Source organism: Rhinopithecus roxellana, chromosome 8 (assembly GCF_007565055.1).
Source record: "Rhinopithecus roxellana isolate Shanxi Qingling chromosome 8, ASM756505v1, whole genome shotgun sequence".
Taxonomy (NCBI): domain Eukaryota; kingdom Metazoa; phylum Chordata; class Mammalia; order Primates; family Cercopithecidae; genus Rhinopithecus; species Rhinopithecus roxellana.
In genome coordinates, this window is record NC_044556.1 from 48,789,791 (window position 1) to 48,803,615 (window position 13,825).

At 45.0% G+C, this 13,825-nt stretch overlaps 1 protein-coding gene across 5 annotated transcripts in view; it reads right to left on the bottom strand.

The window, feature by feature from the left end:
* Positions 1-2,056: 2,056 nt before the first annotated feature.
* BCL9 (BCL9 transcription coactivator) overlaps positions 2,057-13,825 on the bottom strand; it is an 89,786-nt gene continuing 78,017 nt past the window's right edge. For 2 of the 5 annotated variants that reach the window (XM_030936469.1, XM_010383991.2), the window contains exons 6-10: positions 13,617-13,806; positions 12,335-12,434; positions 7,209-9,450; positions 5,753-6,013; positions 2,057-4,428 (exon numbers count right to left, since the gene is read on the bottom strand). In XM_030936469.1, the coding sequence (XP_030792329.1) occupies positions 3,311-4,428; positions 5,753-6,013; positions 7,209-9,450; positions 12,335-12,434; positions 13,617-13,806 (3,911 nt within the window). In that variant the 3' untranslated portion in view covers positions 2,057-3,310. The remainder of the gene's footprint in view (positions 4,429-5,752; positions 6,014-7,208; positions 9,451-12,334; positions 12,435-13,616; positions 13,807-13,825) is intronic. The other 3 variants (XM_030936467.1, XM_030936466.1, XM_030936468.1) reach the window with 2 other exon arrangements.

Genomic DNA, 13,825 nt, shown 5'->3' on the forward strand with positions numbered 1-13,825 from the left:
TGGATCCATTTATAAGGAGTAGCTTTAAATATGTAAAATTGTTTTCAATTTATTTTCTCATGCCGCCTCCTTCATAAGACTCCTATAATTACGTCTGTTTTCATTTATAAGTGTTGAATCTTTTCTAAAGAAAAGTATTTTATTTTACATTGTTGCATGGAAAATGCTACATACTTCTAGTTAGTCCTTAAGAAAAAATGCTATGAGTCACACACACTCCACCACTTATCCTGAAGTGAACAAGTCACTACTGCATTTTCTCCATTCAGTCCCAAAATTCAGAAGAGGAAGGAGAGAAGATTGGCTGGGCTTTCACAGGAATGTGTTAATATGAAACATCTTCATCACTCTTTCACTGATTTTTTTTAAAAATCTTATATCAGTTCTCCATGCAGTAGCATCCAGTCTAAATGTAATTTTACTTTGTAACAATCTTAGTAAATGAGAAATTGTTGTATTTAGACCCTAAATTTGGCTTGTCAGAGATGATCGTGATGAAATGGCATGTGCTGATAAAGTGAAGGAAGATGTATGATGGGGTATTTTTAAAAACCAGGTGGGGAAGTTGCTCTGCACTGCCGCAAATTCTCCAGCAGGGGGCTGTGAGAGGAGTGCCACACATCCAGCTACACACAGCAGCCAGACCCACCGGTCTCTTGCTAGCCCTCTAAGTGGGTACCTGCTCTGCTTTATGGGTACCTTTTATGCCTTGACTCCCTGCCTGTGAGAGTAACAACAGGACCACACACCATTAGTGACTGCAACACTTGGGTACACCAAGGAGGGGAGCGCCCCAAGAAGCCAGACCAGTGGGCAAATGCCAGGTAGGGCCCTTCCTTCAGGTTCTCATCTTGTGCTGCCCATGCTTGGCTGTCAGTCTGTTCTCATCTACAGACTTTAAAACCAGAGAACCCAGAAACATGGCTAAGTTTGTGAAACAAAATCTTCATTTTACTATCCTAATTTCTCTACAACATGAAAGTTTCACTACCCAGCACCAACACAATACACCAGATTGAATCAGAATTCTTAAACTTGTGAGCTCGGTTTTCTCATCTGCAAACGAGATCATTACCACTCACGTCATAGAGCCCCTTAAAAATCAGCAAGATAAAGTGCGTGGAGACGACTGGTAGAGTAGGCACTCAAATGTTCATCTCCACATTTTCTGTTGTCTGGGACACTTGCGTTACTGAGAAGACAGGGCTGCTGAAAAGGAAGAGAAAATGGCTCTCCAAAACAATTGTCGGAGAGAAAAGCTCAGACTGTGAAACACCAGCAGAGCCCAATTTGTCCAAGTTTGTCTGCAGATGACTCTGCACCTGCCGCTCCTCGATTAGATTCTCTCACCTAAGAACAAACACGCACACAGACGCCCACTTGCTGAGCTAAAAACACCTACAACTCAAAAGAAATGCACACACCAGAACAGAATTAACTGCACAGAAGCACAACAGCGAGTCCATTAGACACATAACTTGCAGGATACACACTGATCTGCTGAAGATGTGTGTGGTGAGAACTGAACTGTGCACAACGACTGAGCAGGGTTAGCAGAGGTGATGGAGATGAGGGGGAGGTGGGGAGCCAGAAAGGACCACGGAAACCCACGGACTGTGGAAACCCATAATTTGCAGGTATGGTAATAATATTCTACCTTAACAAGACCCAGGGACACCTCATAGCTTATTCAAATAACTATACAACCTTTGGCCTTCTTAATTACTTCATACCACTAAACTGGCTCTCACAAACATTCCTAATGAAGACCATTAATTGCCCTAGAGGTAAAGTTCAGCAATGGGACCAGGGTTGCTCTTCTGCTTATAACTAGGATTTCATGACTGAGATAGGAACAGTACGGAATAAACCTATATGAGTAGTTATTCCTTAACAGCATGGAATATGCTTTGAGAAGGTACTTTTATTTGCTTTCCCTAACCATCACCTTATTGATCAACTCCAGTACAAAGAGTTTACGCCTTGGGTCACATGGCAACCGGTATGCCCAGTACTAAACAATCAGGAATCCAAATGAACAAAAAAGGCAGTTCAATTTTGTAAGAAACAATATATTTTATTTTTCTGACACCACAGCTCTGGCGAGTGGTTTTGTACCAAATTTAATGGAGGTTACACAGAACGTCTTACGCATGGGAGGGGGAGGAAAGGGAAGGAACCACAAAATTTAAAACAAACAAACAAAATCCTGGATAGCTTTTAGCATCTGTTCCACTCCCACATTAATAAAATTCACTTGGGAATTCCTAATAAAAGGAGAACAGAAAACAAGGTGGGCAGGGAAGGGTATGATAGGGAAGAGAAAGGCTTAGGGGAAAAAAAGACCAGAGAGCATCCCAAGGACAGACCTCTCCCTCCCAGAGCCAGGAGGACGCTCGGCACGGAAGGCGAGGCTTTGCTAGATTTATTTCCCCAAAATAACACTGTGTATTGCAGCTGCCAAAGGGAAAGAGAGAGGGAAGCAGAGGGTCACCAGTGGGGGGCACAAGGGAAGGAAACACTTAACTGAGGAGACAGAGCAAAATGGGAGAGAGAAAACGAGAAAAATGTGCCAGTGGGTTGGTATATTGGGAGACAGACAGTGCTGAAGAGCACTTGAACTGAAAAACAAATGTCCTAAGAGTCATTATTTTTTCAAAAGAAAAATCTCCCCCCTCCCCCCACCCCTCGCTGAACTTAGTTCCTTTTTTTGTGCTTTTCATTAATACTCTGCTCTGAGGTCGCTGTTTGGTTTTTCTATACACTGGAGTTGAAAGAAAATAGTCCAAAGGTCTGAAGATGGATTCTCCACCTAAAGTAAACAGCCCAGCATTCCTGTTCTCCTCTTGCCCCAAAGACTAAAGTCTCTGCTAAAATCCCTTTTACAATATAGTACAGTACACACAAAAAAAATAAAGCCCAAATCAAAAAAACAAAAACAGAAAAGAATCCTGGGAGAAGCCAGTCCAAAGGACGTAAACATACAGAGAACGGTGCAACACATGACCGATGGCAATTCTCAAAGCACAGCTACAGGTTCCCAAAAGTAGGTGCCATCATGGATACCCAAGTCCACAAAAATAATTTTTAAAAAATAAATCTTAAAAAAAACACACCTGTTGATTAAATGAATAATTTGTTTTCAGGTAAATCCATACATTCTCAAGTTCCCCCCTCCCCCAAAGCAGCCCTCGGGTCTCTGTTCTCCTATTGCATGACCAATAGTAAGTACTCCTGGAACTCCCTCAAAGCAGCTCTCAGGACCTGGAATCTCATCTTGACAAGGATCGGCACATCCAATCTTAGCAGCTTAAAACATCATGTTTCCTGGGTTGCCAGGTCCTTGGCTAAATCCACCCATGCCCACATCAGCAGCCATGCCCCGGGGCCTCATCTGCGGAGGGATCATGATGTTCTGTTGGGGTCCCATCATGCCCTGCATGGACATCATCATGCCTGGAGAGCCCACGGGCCCAGGGTGGGTGTAGAGCCCGGCAGGCCCCCGATCCTTGCCAGGAATCATGCCCACGGCAGCGGCTGGATTGCTCATCAGGGTGGGCTGGCCAGGCATTGTAGATTGTGCTGGTGACATCATCCGATGGTGAGGTCCCATCATGCCTTGTTGGAGAAAGGCTGGTGGTCTCATGGGGTTGTGGCCTGGCATGGATGGAGCTGTACCAAGAGGGATGTCTGGAGTTCCCACTGGCCCTGGACCTCCCATGCCAGGTAATGCTAGTCCCATTCTGGGGGCTTGTTCGCCCATCATCCCCTGCATGTGTGAAAACCCAGGTCCAGGACCCTGGGGCTGTTTACGGCCTGGAACTTCCCCTCGAGGGAAATATTGCAGCGTCTGGCTGGGCTTCTCAGATGGAATAATGCGGGACAGATCAAACTCAGGAATTCCGGTGGCTCCAGGTCGGATGACCTCCTGCAGATCTGGGTCTGTAAACACTGAAGGCATGCTGTTCCCCAGGACAGTGAAGGAGTCAGGACCCCCAGGGCCTCCAGGCTTGCAAAGTGCTGCATCTGCTGAACTTTGGGGCAGGTTGCTGGGACGGCCAAGGGGGCCTTCTCCTGGGAAACCCATCCCTCCTGGGAAGCTGCCCTGCCCCCCACTGGGGCCATTGTGAGGGAATGGAACCTGCTGTGGGGGAGACTGTACTGGAGGGAAGCCCTGGGGGAAGCCCATCCGTCCTTGAGGTACCATCGGTGGCTCCTGGGACCCATGCCCCATGATAGGATTGTGTGACATCAAGCCAGGCCCCATTGGGACCCCATGAGGAGGTATGTTGGGTCCCATGGCATTTGGAGAGGGCATCTGATTGGAGTGAGAAAGTGGCTGGGTCATTCCCATTGGGCTGAGGGTTGGCATCGGAACCACGGGGTTTGGACCTGAAATTCGAGGATTCTGTGTATTAATGCCCATTCCTAGAAAAATAAAGATATCAAAGGAATCAACTTAACCAAAAATCAACTCAGAAAAACTATAATAAATTAACAAAAAAATTATTGTGCATCCAATGCGCATAGTACAATGCTGGGAAAACATACAACACACAATCCCCGCCATCAATAAGATCATAATACATCCGGGGACATACAAACCAAGAGCTCTACAGGACAATATATTATTGAGTCTTAAACTGTATGATTTAAGAGTGTGTAGAAGATAGCAAGGGAGAAATTCTCATGTGTGAAAAGTTATAAATTAGCACATAAATGAGTTTCGTCTTCCTCATTGGAGACATTTAACACAGAAGAAAACAATTTGCCTGAATGACTCAAGTACGGTCCTTTTGGAGAAATCAGTACTACAATCCCAGTGATCAGGAATCATAACAAACTATCAACAGGTCATTTTTAATTGGCATTTGGCATTATTTTATAGTGCCTTATAGAGAAAGCATTTAAAACTCGAGATTACATGATATGTTAAAGAAATAACTTTTAATAGAAAAGGAAAGTAACATTCTAATACAGTCCCTGGGACACTGAAGTATTTGGTCTCTCTGTGGAATTATCACCGAGTGTGGTATGAGGCTTATGCTCTTCCTGGTACATGTACTAACCTGGTTAATTAGAGTTACCGATAAATACATAGCATTCATAACAATCAGAATAGAATTGGAACCAGAAACTCATGGCTGAAAACTCATGGTCTCTTTGCTGATCGCTTTCACCATCCTGATCATTTTCTGTTAGTCAGGTGGCAGGGGCTGAGATGAGGGGTGGGTATAAGGAATGAAGGTGTACCGAATGTGTAGGGAAGGGAAGGTATTTTATTATCTCCCTAGTCCTTAAGAAAAAAAAAAAAAAAAAGGCTTTTCTAGGAAATAGGAGCTTTCCACTGTCTGAAATCCTGTGACTACTTGTGGTTTGAGGCTGCTCTTCCAGACAAAAGTACTTGAGAACTAAAGACATTCCAATCAGCCTGTTAGAAACGGCTCACTATATTGCTACATGAGGACCCAAAGAGAAAAAAAACAAAAACAACCCTCAAAACCATCCAGGTACACAGAAGCATCAGAACTATAAAGAAACCTGCTTTCTTACAAATAAGGAATCAAGCTAATAAGAAATTATCTTCCTCTAGTCAAGACACTTTCATTCTACTGAAACTACCTTAGATGGAAGATTTTTTTCTACTTGTTGAACTTCCACCTATTCAGGTGTACAGCCATTGAGAAAACGCTTCAAGAGGTTTCTCTTTGGTCTAGCACTCACTCCACAACCTGCCTTTCTGATTTCTTACCTGGCATATTATTCATTGATGGCAAGTTGGGAGAACGAGCTGGAGGGGAGTCGTCATCTGAGCTGGCCACAGTCTTGATGGCATCATGGTATAACGGGGTGGAACTGGGCATTGCAAACTTGGACATTCGAGACATCATAATAGAGAGTGGGTTCTGGGAAAGGGTTGGCTCTGGAGGCATGGTATAAGGTGTACTAGAGGGAAGACTTCCAGGGATATTCACAGAGGCAGGCTGGCTGGCTGTAGGAGGTGGGGGGCCACCTAAAAGGAAGCAAAATAAAACAAAACGGGCAGGGAATTAGATTCCTTTTGAAGGGTATTGGGCCCTATGATTATGAACTAGCAAGGCCAGGAATGAAACAGACGAACAGGACAGTGTTATTAGACCCCAGACACAAATCATCAATCTTCTAGTCAAGCTCTGTGTGAGTGCAGAGGGAGACCGCGGCGTGGTGTGGAGGTGACATGACGGATCAGCAGATGTGAAGACAAACACACCAGAATGTGTTAGAAATATTAGTTCAAGCTTGGGGAAAATATGGTTTACAGACAACCATTTCACTGAATAGAATGTGAAATAAGTGGATCTCTTTCCCTTGCCAATCACAGTTTAGAATTCGACTCAGGTATTAGTATGCCATGAAGCCAGACTAGTGATATAGCCCCAGGTACTAACGACATTACCCTACACGCATTCTTGATTAATTTCCACAACCAAGATGTTTGAACCAAAAAGGTCCGGGGGGCTGTTCCACTGTACTGCTTCAGTGAACTGCTACTCCACGGAGAGACACTTTAGTTTGGTAGGATAAATCTTCTATCTTGCTCTGATTCTAGTCTTTCTCAGGTGGAAACAGCGCCAACCTAGTTTTTACACCTTGGCGCTACTTCCACTGACCACCTCAAGTCCCACTCACAAAACCATCATCATCAGCAAGAATCTCTCCCAGGAAGAAAATCCTCCTAAATTGTAGCTCATCTGTGAAAACTGTGGTCTACTAAGGAGAAGGTTTTGTGGTCAACAGGTATTTACAAGAACCACACAAGTCTTACAGCAGCTTCCCCTGTCTCTGTTTGGGATTATATCCAGAATCTCGATTCAAGGGCAGCCGCTTGCAGTGGGTCCAGTATTTAAAGAAGCCACATTCATCCACTGTTAAGACATTTTATTGCATCTGTTCATTGTGCGAATGTAAATTATTCTGGGAACCCAACACATATTCCCCATTTCCCCTCTTCCTTTTAACAGTCCCTCTGACACACATATTTTTTGCTGAGATTGGGCACTTCTGCATAACCCCATGGAAACACTGATTATGCACCTTGCCACAAATACAGCCATTTCAACAAAGACTGCCAGAGGTGTACTCAAGACACCAGTTTTCTTAAAGTAACTGTATCAGGCTCTAGCCGTCTCCAGCTACAAGGTGCACTGTGAGGATGCAAGCATACTGACCTGACTCTACATTTCCCAGCATGGCTGGGGAGGCCATGGTGAGGGGTGCTTTATGGTTTGGAGGGATCCCAGGACTCTGAAGGGGAGGTTTTGGAGAAGAGGTCCATCCAGGTGATGGGGCAGGAAGTGATGGAGACTTGAGGTGGACAGGTGAAGCAGCAGCAGACCCCAAAACAGGGGGGGACTTAATGGAAGCAGCAGCAGCTGGGCCCGCCAGCATGCCTGCCAGCTGCGATGGAGTCTGGGGCGACTTGAGGTTCCCCGAGGGCGAGCCCAGCATTGGTGACTGGACTTGGTGCATCGTGGGAGACTTCAGAGGGTTAATGCCTGGGGAATGCACCTGGCTGCCTGCCACAGATATATCCAGGGGCTTCCGCCCCAGGCCGCGCTGAACTGGAGGAGCTGTGTTGAGGCTGGTGGGGTTACTGGAAGGGTTGAGAGGTAGTGGTGGCATATGACTGAGCCGGCTGTTAGTCCTTTGGTCGGGCCCAATTGGTTCTCTGAGATTCCGCAAGCCACTGTTGCTGCCTGGACCCTGAGACATGGGAAGGAATGGTCTGGGACCCATGCCATACTCCTGCTGGGGGTGCTCACCAAATGGCAGTGGCACCATCTTCTGCTGAGCAGGCAGCATGTCTGAGCCACCTGGGCGTAATTTCAGCATTTCCTCAGGGCCCGCCCCAGCCTCTCTCATCTTCTGAGGTATCATCTGAGAGTTGGATCCCATGTTGACATTTAGATTGACATCTCCCTTCATCCCACTAGGAACCATCCCAAACTCAAGTTCCCGACCAGGGCCCATCTGTGGGGGCATTCCTTTTGGAAAGTCACCCCTAGAAGGACTCAGAGGGCCCTCAACTGGTATTCGAGGGAAAATGGGGTTATTCCCAGGCTCCATGTGGCGCTGGGAGCCTGGAATCATCCTGTTCATCTCCATGCTGGGCCTGATGCCTTCCATGGCCATCCCTGGGGGGAGACCCAGCTGTTTCTCTGCCAGCTGCTGCTGAAACATCTCTTCAGACAATCCTTGGGGGTTTGGGAAGCGTTCCCCTCGGCCGGGACCGCTGAAGACGCCCTGGCCGGGAGGGAAATTTCGACCATCTGGGATTTTTGGCACATCATCTGGCCAACTGACTCCAGAAAGACCTGGTCTAGATGCAGGGTTGGGGACATTTGGCCCTTCCATTTCAGAGTTTATCATGCCTGCAAATCCAGGGAGGCGCATCTGGCTCCCTGGCATGTTAGGGTGGGGAGCCATGCCCCTCGGGGGCAGAGAATGTGGCATGTTGATACCATCAGAAAATGGCTCTGCACCCCCAGGTGCCCAGCCTTCACTAGGGGTCATCTGGTATGGAGGGGGGGGCCCTCGGACCACTCCCCGAGGCCCGTGCTGATGGACCATCATGTCCTGGAGGGAACATTGCTGGACAACCACTTGTTCCTGCTTCCTCCTCTTCTCTTCATAAAACTCCTGCTGCAGTTTCAGCCACGCTATCTGCTCGGGAGTCATATGGTCAAGGTGGTCGGGTCCTATGGTCCCAGACTGGGAGTTCAGAGAAGGTGGAACCATTTCATCTGGAGAAAAGGGCACATCTCTATGTCCTTGAGGGCCAAATGGAGCTCCCACGTCTGTCCGGGGCCCAGGTCCCTTACCTAGGCTTTGGGATTGGGCCATCATGGCCTGTATTGGCCCTTCTGGTTTTTTCTGAGGCCCATCTAATACCCCAGGATTCTGCTGGGGTCCCCCACTTTGTGTTCCTGTGAATTCTTTCTCATCAGGAAAAAGCATGCGCTGGATATCTCTGAGAGTTTGTAAGGAGCGCTCCCGGTGCTCCAGCTGCTCCTGAGATAGGCCATCAGGATTCTCTCCCAGTGTGGGGGGCTCGCCACTGGACACTGGTGGAGGCGGAGGGGCTTTGGGATCTGCTGAAGAGCTATTGCTCCCCTGGGAGACAGGGGTCACTGCCCGATTGTTGGGTGTTGAGTTGGGCCCAGTACCATCTGGGGGCAGTGGAGTGGAGCTGGCAGGACTTCCTACAGAAGGAATCAGTTTGTTTTCTATCCCAGGACTCTCCCGGTCCAGGGGACGTGGGGGTGCGGCAGGCTTGGGTGCTGGTGCCGGAATGGGTGGAGTTGGCTGCAGTCTGGTATTCTGGGAAGAATTCTGGTCCTGGTTGGCTGGAGCTGGGGGCTGTTGCGGGAGAGGTTTCGGATCATTCCGAAGGGCAGATATCTGTGTGTTCTGAAGACAAACAAATATTTTAAAAATCACTGGTAAACTGAACAGAAGGGCAATTAAAAGCGCAAGATATGTTATAAAGGAATTGTACCCAGTCACATAAATCTAACTGACAATGGCTGTAGAAATTGCTCATGTACAACCCTCTTTTGGGCAAGGAGACATTTGGATTTTTTTTTTTTTTTTAAACTTACTGTCAAATGGCATCCTCTTTCCCGTGCTGAAGATTAGGTTTCAATAACTTTAAAAGTATGCCAGGGGAGAGCCACTCTGCCAAAGTGAATACATTTCAGTATCTATTTTGAGGAACAGGTTTGATATCACATGTCTACTATGTGTTTCTGATTCAGAGAGAGATTAGTTTCTTGGTATGTGGGAGGCTGTACCTAACACCTTTTTCTTTTCCCTGAAAGTATAACTGGGTATATAGACTTCTCATTGTCAATCAAAAGGCCTGATGTTGCCATCTGAAAGAGAAAGCGTAAGTCACTTGCAGCTCTGTACTCTACCAGCCGAGGAAGCGGGTAAGGCTGCTCCATTTCAACATCTCCTCTGGCAGGGTGACTACTGAGGCGCTCCCCTCCTGGAGTTTCCAGGGGGTCTGACATCTCCGGTTTCTGTTTTTGGTTTGTGATCACTGATTCCATATTTGATAAGACTTTGTACATTAACTGTAGTGAGATAAGCTGCAGACAGGAAGCTTCTGTGGAGAAATCTGAGGCTATCTAGCTTATGGTGTCTCTTGAACTGTTCTTTCCAGTAGACAGTAGACTGCCCTTTTATAACATGCTGGATGATTGCCTTATTATTATTTATTAAGTCCCAATGCTATGTAAGTCCAGGGTGGGAGCACACTCACCTACAATAGCTGACATGGACACCTTGAATGTTTGGAAGAGGGATGTATATGTTCTGGGTCTAAACCAATAGCACTGCTGAAATCTAAGAGGGCACTGACAAACAGAAGGGCTTGATCTACAAACTCTGTCTCAGAGACCTTTCACCAAAGGCCTTTCTCCAGATCCTTTTTTCGTGTTCATTTGCTCCTACTTGTTCACTTAATCCAGTCCATATTTCCAAACCCTTCAGGCTCTTACCTCTTCACCTACTCTCTGGAATGTTTACCTGTGTGCAAATATGTAAACAAATAATTATGTATACCTCTGCATATGAACAATTTGTGTTATATATACATGAAAACATATCTTTGAGTACTTATATTCTGTGAATACATATATGAATGTTGGATTTGGAGGTATCCATGCACTTCTGTCTGTAGGTATCGAGTTGTGTGAGTAAGATCGGCTGAATCTTATATGATTCTGTACAGTCAAAAGTAGATTTCATGTCCACAACTCCTAACTGGAGTGTAGAGGTCACCCTGATTTTCCTTCTAGTACCATTTTAAGTTTGGTTTTGTTGGTCAGGTTTCGTTTGTTGTGGGTGGGTACTGATTTCATATAAGGAAACCATGACAGCAGAAAACATTCAGATGGGGAACAATGGATTATTCCCAATTCCTTCCTTAATTCCTTTCCTGATTTTAGTACCAGAGAAGGTGTAGGTGTAGTATTAAGGTGTAGATATTAAGAACTACCATTAAGTCAATAAAAGGTTGGTTTCAGCTGTACTGTACCGTATTCATTCCAGGACAATACGCATTTTAAATATAATTGTATGCATCTTCTACCCTTGAGTAGTCAAGATGCATGGGGAATGTGAAATTCCTTTTCTAAGTTTAGGAAGGCCTAAGCTCTGCTTATGTCTACAAAGATGGAGACTTTCCTGATACACAAAATAGGAAAGATGCCACCTATTTTATCTTGAATTGTCACTTTGATCATTTATTGTCAATTAACTTTTCCCATGTTTAAGACTCATGCCAAGGGCACGGCGCGGTGGCTCACGCCTGTAATCCCAGCACTTTTGGAGGCCAAGGCAGGCGGATCCCAAGGTCAGGAGATCGAGACCATCCTGGCTAACATGGTGAAACCCCGTCTCTACTAAAAAGTACAAAAAATTAGCCAGGCGTGGTGGCGGGCACCTGTAGTCCCAGCTACTTGGGAGGCTGAGGCAGGAAAATAGCGTGAACCTGGGAGGCAGAGCTTGCAGTGTGCCAAGATGGCGCCACTGCATTCCGTCCTGGGTGACACAGCAAGACTCCGTCTCAAAAAAAAAAAAAGACTCATCCCAGTATTAGATTTCATGCTCCCTGAAAGCAGGGACTGTGTCTTGAACCTCTTAGTATCTCCCACAGCATTTGATGCAATGGCTTGATGATGCCAGATACAAGAAATATCTTTTGGTTCAATTTGGTAAACTACATCCACTGTATGCTTTTTCTAATGGAGTTTATAGCAGGTGCTTAAGATCCAGATAGAAAACAGACTAACATTTATTACAATTTTACAAATATCAAGCAATTAAAAGCATTCAATGGTCTTACCACTTTGAAATAAATATGAATCACTTTGAAAGTTGAAGAGGCTCTGATTATGATATTGTCATCATGTACACCAGAAGTTTTAGTTGTTGCTTTTTTTCTGTTCTTTGTTATTCAACTAGCTCAAGAGTGTTATTTTTAAAAAACCTGCTCTGTACACAGGGTCTGAATTTAGATTTTCCCAGAGACGATTACATGAAGGAAACCCAAAGATATCTTTGTAGGTCCTCTTTTAGTTTGCATCTTCTTCCCCCTAGCAATTCAACTTTCTCGTAGAAAAGGCTAATATAGTATGATATGCCTAATGCCCCACAATGTCAGAATTAGGTTAAATGCCAAGAACACAGCTCATACCATCAAGACTACCTTCCTATCAATTAAATTCACCACCTCCTTTCCTTTGCAGTCATTGTAGACCATTACTCGGTTTCTGAAACAACATACCAGAGGGGCTGTGCTTCTCTCTGTCTTGCTGTTAGAAACGTTCTGGATGTGGAAAGAGACGATAGTTTCAACCTGACCTTTCAAAACAGCTTCTGCAGCTCTGCAAAGACGGAAGAGATAGCACACACTAGAACTTGTTTCTATTTCACTAACTGTAATTCCAAAGCACTTTAACCCCACAATAAACTTGTAAGGGAGAAGAAGGAATATAAAGAACCACCACAAATGTTGAAGAAGAAATCAAGACAAATATGTTTCATTATTTATGTTTACCACTTACCATCAAAATTCTAAAATTAAAAGATAGCCATCAGCAAATCTCAAAAGAGGCATTAAAAAACAAAAACCAAGATTTTCTCCTGAAACCAATCCACTGTGGTAGGCATTTTACAGAGAATCTGAGTTCAAAATCCCAACCCAAGAAAGGGGAAGATAAGATCGTACAATACCTAGTGACAGTTTAAGGCTATTAAGATTCACTTTTTATCTTAAGTGAAAAACAAGTCAGAAAACCATATGTAGGGTATAATCACAGTTCTGATAAATAAAAATTGATTCATCCATCCACTAGAAATTTATATATAAAAATGTTTACAGTAGTTATCTCTGTGAATTCCAGAGATACTAATTTTTAGTTATACTTTCTAATTTTTCTAGAATGGACATTTATTACTTGTGTTGTTTAGAAAATAGTAACAGGTAGGTTGCAGAAAAGTGTGTATTGTGCAATCAATTTCTTCTATAAAAAGAGGTATATATGGCCAGGTGCAGTGGCTCATGCCTGTAATCCCAGCATTTTGGGAGGCTGAGGCAGGCAGATCACCTGAGGCCAGGAGTTCAAGACCAGCCTGGCCAACATGGTGAAACCCCATCTCTACTAAAAAATACAAAAAATTAGCTGGGCGTGGTGATGGATTCCTGTAATCCCAGCTAATCAGGAGGCTGAGGCAGAAGAATTGCTTGATCCCAGAAAGTGGAGGTTGCAGTGAGCTGAGATCGCCACTGCACTCCAGCCTAGGCAACAGAGACAGACACCATCTCAAAAAAAGAAAAAGAGGTATATAAGTATATCTGTACAAGCATGAAAAATTTCTGAAAGGGAAGCAAAGGATATATTATCAGTGGTTGCCTCTGGGGGAGTTTGAGTTGGGGAGGTTTTATGTTTTATCTCTTTCTGTACTGTTAACTTTAGGTGATAATAAAAGATCAATCTGCAATGGGAATAAGAACTTAAGTCCCCAGACAAGCCCTACCCAACAGCAAGACACAGCCATCAACTTACTTATTGGCCATCTCAGTAGAAAACACATACACCACTTTGGCTGGAGTCTTCTGAGCAGGTGTGGGCTCTGGGGCAGTAGTTTGGCCATGGGAGGGGGTGGAAGACCTGGGGGCTGTAGCATTTGATGGGGTCATCGAGTGTGGTGTGTGCTGGGAATCCTGGGACTTTATGTGGTCAGCAGAATTACATTCTAAAAGAATAAAATGACT